We start from the raw sequence: 7,500 nt of genomic DNA, 5'->3' as shown, positions 1-7,500 counted from the left end.
CTGTGTAAGAGTGCAGGGAACGAGGGGAGTCCACTGTCCAATGAGTGCGGACATGGCGGTGGACCTGGTGTGGCCCAACCTGAGAAACTATGCTTAACTTCAGGTTGTGGAGTCATGCTGCTACAGGTACTCCCCCTCCAGAGAGTGAGCTAAGCAAACCAGCGATATACCATGATGTGTCACTCCATGTGTCGGGTCACTCTGGAGGTCACCAGTATAGTAGGTGATATTGCATTTACTATTTGGACTGGTCTATATCTCTTTATGGAGTGATTGTGTAGGTGTGACTGCCCACAGGTATGGCTGGGTGATGGAGGCTGAAGTTGGAGATCTTCGGATGAACCGGCAGGCTCCCCAGATGGCTAAGGACTGGACAGTCCTTGTGTGCTGCTGCTGTTGTCATGCTGTGCTGGAGGATTGGGGAATGCTGATCTTGGTTCCGGCTTCTGCAGCTTCTGTCACTCCAGAGGTCACCAGTATAGTAGGTGATATTGCATTTACTATTTGGACTGGTCTATATCTCTTTATGGAGTGATTGTGTGGGTGTGACTGCCCACAGGTATGGCTGGGTGATAGAGGCTGAAGTTGGAGATCTTCGGATGAACCAGCAGGCTCCCCAGATGGCTAAGGACTGGACAGTCCTTGCGTGCTGCTGCTGTTATCATGCTGTGCTGGAGGATTGGGGAATGCTGATCTTGGTTCCGGCTTCTGCAGCTTAAGTACACGTGCACTGTGTAAGCACGCAACAAGGAGGGCCAGCTGTCCAATGAGTGCAGACATGGCAGTGGACTTGGTGTGACCCAACCTGAGAAACTACGCTGAACTTCAGGTTGTGGGATTGTGCTGCTACAGAATCTCCCTTAGCAATTCTCGATGCACCGTGTCAAGTGCCTTATTGAGGTTGATGTAGGCTGCAAGCAATCCACGACGGTGTTCCACAATTGCTCAAAGCACTAGAATATGGTCTACTGTAGACTTGCCAGGAGTGAATCCAGACTGCTCTGGTCTCTGATGTCTTAGTAGTATGTGTGTGTGTGTTTTGTGTGTATGTGCATGTGTTTTGTGTGTAAGTGTGTGTTTTGTGTGTATGTGTGCGTTTTGTGTGTATGTGTGCATTTTGTGTGTGTTTAGTGTGTGTGTGTGTGTGTGTGTGTGTGTGTGTGTGTGTGTGTGTGTGTGTGTGTGTGTGTGTGTGTGTGTGTGTGTGTGTGTGTGTGTGTGTGTGTTCATGATCTCCAAGTTAAAGTAACTATTCCTATTGGCCCAAATACCTGAAAGGAAGTATATTTCACAGAGATATCAGGTCAATAGAAGAAAGTGAAATTCTCAAGAGCATGAAGGACCAAGACATCATGGATATTAACTGTAAGACCAAAAAGGATGGGAATGTGCAAATGAAAACTGGACTGTTTTTTTTACCTTTCATCCAAAAGCTAATGCACTGTAATAGATGCCAAAATTATGGAGACACTTCACTAAGATGTATTGACAAGGACTTGTATAAATTCACTTGCTGTAAATATGCTGAGGCTCATGCCACCACTACATTACACATTACTAGTGAATATTTCAAATGTGCTACATGTGGAGGTCCACAACAGTAAGGTTGCTGCGTGCAGCAGCCTGAAGAAGGAGACTGAGACATTAGCATATATGAGAGAACATGAAGTTAGTTATACTGAAGCTAGGAGGAAAGTGGAGAGTTTGACACACAAACTCAATACTTCCTATGCTACACCAGTAACTAACATCACCCCTAATGCACTGATGTCAGTCAACAGCCTGTAGCTAAATATAAAGAAATTGCTGAACTTAAACAAACTGTCAAAGAATTAAACATTAAATGATATCATGTGACTCAACTGGTCAATAACATTATGATAATTATAATATCTATATTAATAATGCATCAACACTGACAGCATCAGTAAATAACAAGTTATTTTTCCACATATTCAAGGAAAGGTGAAATCAAGTGAGATCACAAGGTCGACTAATTGACTACTATGTGGCTAAGAACTTGCAGAGACATTTCAAAAAACAATACTACAGTAAACACAACATTTTCCCTGCAATGGCAGGCTAACTTACTTAAGTTGTGAAACAAAAGGCTCATTGATGAGAGCACTTCGCAGTGGGGACACTTCAGCTATGTTATTTAACAAGCCAAGGACTTTGGTCTCTACAGCAGCATCTTGAGCAAACACTGTAAGAAGCTTCAAGAAAAGCGTAAGGCCATTTTCTGCCAAGAAGACTTCACATGTTGCTGGGGACTCATCTGTAGATTGAAAGAAATTCTTAGACCAGAGCATCATCCTGAACATGCTATCTCAAATAAAAAGCAAGGTAACAATGAAAGTTTTTCTTAGTTTCAGTAAATCTCTGTTTTCCTTTAACTTTCCATCTAGCTTTACCTTTTACAGCACTTGTCTAAGTGCTTGTTCCAGTACTTCTTCTATTATTGATTTGATTAAAGAATCAGACAAACCTGTTAAGTTCCACAATGCTGAGAGGGTGAACTTCAGTGTTATGTCTACAGATTTCTCTTCCATTCTTATCTGGACCAATGTCAGCAGTTTTCGCATATAAACACTCTGAAACACACACTAGATTTATAATTCTGAATGGATTAGAAACACTATGACTCAGAGCAAGGTCATTTTTTGGGAAAAAAAAGTATATGATTTCATCTTTCCATGTGAATACAATTTTGGTACAACTTCAATGTGCATGAGCAAGACACGTTTGGAAGTAAACATGTATTTCCACTGATCTCTTGGTATATCAATATTTCAGAGTCATAAGGAAATGCATATTTCAATAAGGACTTCAATATGGATATAAGTGGGGTTAAGACTTCATTTGGCGGACAACAAAATCAATACCAATCAGGTCCTGATGATACTAGAAAACTGATTATCAACCTGTATAGGAAGTTTCCTTGTTTTCAATAGGCCATAAAATTTAAAGAGACCTTAAATCTCCATTCAAAGACATGCAATGTCATTACAAAGTGCAACAAACGAATATAGAAGGAGAAGAAGAAGAAGAAGAAGAAGAAGAAGAAGAAGAAGAAGAAAATGAGAATAACATCCTTCAATAACATACCTTTGCTCCAAGGAGGGCAGTCTGAGCTGTTGATATTTTTGCAGCAAGAATGGAACAAATGGCAACAGCCATTCTGTCAGTTGAACTATCATTGAAGGTCAGGAGACAGTCCAACACAAGACGTGCACACCAGTACTTATCAAATGAAACCTCATGAAGAATGCGATCACAACACAAAGTTAAGAGACCATTTTTCTGCAACTAAAAATAGAAGACAAACAAATTAAGTGACAGTCATATGAGCAATTTCTCCCTAACAATTGCCTGGTCAAGGTCTAGTTATACTTTGTCCCTGATAACAAACACACACTATTACTATTACTTGTTTTGATAAATTTCAGACTCAAGCCAAAATATGAGATAAGACACCTTAATTGTAAACAACTAAGTAATATGGGTGAAGTAATTTTACATTTCCCACAAAATTATTCATCATACTGATTCAATTTTATTGGAAATATATAGACATTTATAAAAATGAATGTGTGCATACACATATACATATACATACATACACACACACACACACACATACACATACACATACACATACACATACACATACACATACACACACACACACACACACACACACACACACACACACACACACACACACACACACACACACACACACACACACACACACACACATACATACATACATACATACATACATACATACATACATACACACACACACACACACACACACACACACACAAATATATTCATACTTATATATAATATATATATACACACACACACATATATTTATATGTGTGTGTGTGTGTGTGTGTGTGTGTGTGTGTGTGTGTGTGTGTGTGTGTGTGTGTGTGTGTGTGTGTGTGTGTGTGTGTGTATAGATAGATAGATCTGTGCATATATATATATATATATATATATATATATATATATATATATATATATATATATATAAATACATTTCTTCCAGTGCTTACAAATATACAAACTTTCCATTTTCATCTTTTATTTATGTTTCTTGTATCATGACACTATTAAGTACTGCTGTTTACATAACTCAGCCATTATCTTGTTAACCTACTGATACCAGGTTAGTAGAAATACATTTGAAATCCATTATGATTCCAGATTAGCAACCTACCTGAGCATGATCTGGAAAGATACTCATTGCGGTGAGGGTTGTGTGGACTACATCTCGAAGTATGTGAGGATGAATCTGCTCCCCCACTTGTCCTTTCGTTAGATTATACAAGCAAGCAGTTCCAGCCAGCTGTATGGGACTCTGCTTGCTGTGCATATTCATCACTGGTAGAATGAGCTGAAATGTTTTAGATGTTGCTATATTTGACTTGACTCAGTCATATCATATATCATTAATTAATGGCTTTTATTTAAAAGCAAAATGACCAAATAATCAACCTTTTTGCAATTTATTCCCCCATTCTAATACTCTTTCCTAGCATACAACTGTATTTTTAGTACATATTATAGATACATATTAAATAAATAAATATACATACATATTATATATATATATATATATATATATATATATATATATAAAAACATATAAATAAATAAATTAATTAATCAATCGATTGGAGCTGATGCCAACAAGGAACATAGTTGCATCCACCTTTTGCTTCCAGCCACAAGGGTCTCTCGTGGCGAGCCACCAAGCAAGACCTCGGTTCATCTTTAACTCCTCATAATAGGTCTCATCAATTTGCCCATGCTATGACTTCCTAGGTTGTCCCACAGGCTTCCTTCACCCAGGGTTTAACACAGTCCTGACAACTGCACCCCATTATCCAATGCAAGGACCTGTTACAAAAAGCATCAAGACAAAACTTTAAGACAGGATAGTGTCTAGGTTTCACTTTCATAAAGCAAAACTGGCAGTATCAGGGCCTTGAAAATGAATAGCTTAGACCTGCACAGGTACTAGCATCTGTAATTACTCCATCTACTGACTTCCTGGTCTAACAGCCCGAAGTTGTGAAGTACACTACCAAGGTACATAAAGCTCTCTGTGACTCACCACAACCATGTATCAACTGAACAGGTTCTCCTACAAGACTATAAAATCCTGAAACTTGATCTTAGTTCAAAAGACATCTAGATTCATAAGCTTCGTCACCTTGCTAGATGCATCAAGACTCTCCGCTAGAGTTTCAAGAGAAACAGATAAGATAGCAACATCAGAAAAGGTCCTTGATACTGCTCAGTGTTGCTCCACAATGACTGAGGATATTAGCTCTGCCCAGCAGAGCTAATATCGCAAGTGTTGCAAAGTGCTGGCATGAGACCACAGATCTGCCTCATTCCTGAATTTATAGGGAAGAAGCTAGACAGCACCCCACCATACTTTACAGCACTAGTATACAGACTTGCTATCAGTCCAATAATCCTTGTCTGATTTTCCCCAAGTCTCAGGATCTCCCAGTGTAATTTGCTATGCAACAAGTCAAATGCTTTCTTGAGATTGATATAGGCTGTAAGGGCCCACGACCAAACTCACAATGGCGTTCCATAATGACTCAAAGCAGCTGGAGTGAATCCAGATTGCTCCAGCCTCTGATAAGTCTCAGAAGAATGCAAGTGAAAACCTTGTCCGGTAGTTGCTGCAGTCACACTGATCCCCTTTCCCTTTCCAGAGAGGGAGGACCACGTCCTTCAACAGGTCTGGGGAATGGTACCTGAATGCCTGATGGCAGCAAAGACAACATGCAAGCCCACTACCATGGATTCACCACCAGCCTTTAGCAGTTCAGTAGGAATACTGCTAAGGCCTGCTGCTGTACCCCACATCAGCTTAGAGATTGCCTCCCTAACCTTAGCCTCCTACCTTAGGGAGGAGGCTTCTTGCTGATGGGTGGATCCAACACAGGGATTGCAACACTACTTGCATCTAAGATAACTGCAAAAGAATCAATCTGATGCAGATGCTCAAAATACTCAGCCCAATGTTCAAGCCCCAACATGATTTGAGATAATCCGTCTATCCATCAATTTGGCTTGGTAGGCAGGATGAAGGTCATTTACAAAGAAATGGTTTCTGATGTACTGTACCTGGCCCCTTATCAGTAGTGTCAAAGTCCTATGCACCAAGGAATGGAAAATACATCTAAATACACATTTTTTTGTTTTAAGGGATCAAAAAAAAAAAAAGTTTTATTTATACATTTTCACTAAACCCTCAAATATTTCATTCATACACAAGGAGTCTATTATAATGTTCTCAATTTGGTACTCTACTGACACTCATTGTATTTGAGATATGGCACTCAAAATTTCCTGTTACATAAAATGGAGCTCATCAACACTTCCTAGAAAATAATCAATATTCTTTATAAAACCACCAAGGATGGCATGTACATTTATGCTATATCTACTGCGATCTTAATTTATTTATTGTTGACACATAGATGGCTCCACAAATACTTTGTCACCAAAGAGTCAATTATTAGTATTACCTGTCTCAACTGCTAACTAATATCCTTAATTTTTGGAAATACTGTTGCTTATTTTCTATCACTAACAGTAATAGACTGGGTGTATGCAAACACTTGTGTGCAATGACAAGACTCTATCCCTCCCCTTTGCAATGTTTTATCTACCTAAGTGTTTTAGTTTTTTTCCATTTTTCAATGCCTGTATTTGTCATTTGATTTGCTTTAACCAGATGGTAATAAACTATTTTCCTTGCAAAGATTGCATATCATCTCTCAAGGTAGTCCAAAACTCAGAATAAAAAGAACAAAAACAAGAAGTAACATTTTGTTATTTGTGTCATCTTTATTTTTTTTTAATGATATTCAATTTTCTGTAATACAACCTGCATTGCAAGTTATCTCAGCCTTGAATAGAATCCTGAACAAAGAAATAGCGTCCTCCTTGGAGCCAGCGCTCTTCCAATCATGGTTCACAGACAATACATTCCACACTCATTTATTGATGGAAATAAAGCAAAAGCCCTTTACTTAATGCCAAATGAGTTTAATCACCCTCCAAGACCTTTGTGCACTCATGACAAGTCATTCCCATCATACCAGCATTTACCCGAAATGCTCACAACAGCAAGTTTGCATCTCCCCAGCCTACAGCCAAATTTTCCCATGATGGCATGGTCACGTTACCCACCCCTCAAGCCAAATATTTTTATGATGTGATGGTCACATCATTCAGATTATAGGGGTCAATAATAATAACCAAATCAATATTGACCCAATACTGCAGAGAAAATGTAATGCTCACTTTGGTTTTCTTTTGTAAAAATTCTCTACACATAGACACCTCCACAAGCTCCACAAATGCTCATCCAACAAGAAGTCAATTAGTTGACCTCGTGATCTTATCAGATTTCACCTTTCTGTGATTTTTTTTTTTTTTTTTCCCTTCTCAAAC

At 38.8% G+C, this 7,500-nt stretch overlaps 1 protein-coding gene across 1 annotated transcript in view; it reads right to left on the bottom strand.

Moving 5' to 3' along the window:
* LOC125035288 (protein zyg-11 homolog B-like) overlaps positions 1 to 7,500 on the bottom strand; it is a 42,477-nt gene that overhangs the window by 11,386 nt on the left and 23,591 nt on the right. Inside the window, exons 5-8 of the mRNA XM_047627574.1 lie at positions 4,235 to 4,411; positions 3,109 to 3,309; positions 2,489 to 2,594; positions 2,092 to 2,278 (exon numbers count right to left, since the gene is read on the bottom strand). Coding sequence (XP_047483530.1) covers positions 2,092 to 2,278; positions 2,489 to 2,594; positions 3,109 to 3,309; positions 4,235 to 4,411 — 671 coding nt within the window. The remainder of the gene's footprint in view (positions 1 to 2,091; positions 2,279 to 2,488; positions 2,595 to 3,108; positions 3,310 to 4,234; positions 4,412 to 7,500) is intronic.

The sequence above is a fragment of the Penaeus chinensis genome, chromosome 2 (genome assembly GCF_019202785.1).
Source record: "Penaeus chinensis breed Huanghai No. 1 chromosome 2, ASM1920278v2, whole genome shotgun sequence".
Classification (NCBI taxonomy): domain Eukaryota; kingdom Metazoa; phylum Arthropoda; class Malacostraca; order Decapoda; family Penaeidae; genus Penaeus; species Penaeus chinensis.
This window is presented reverse-complemented; position numbering and strand designations above follow the sequence as displayed.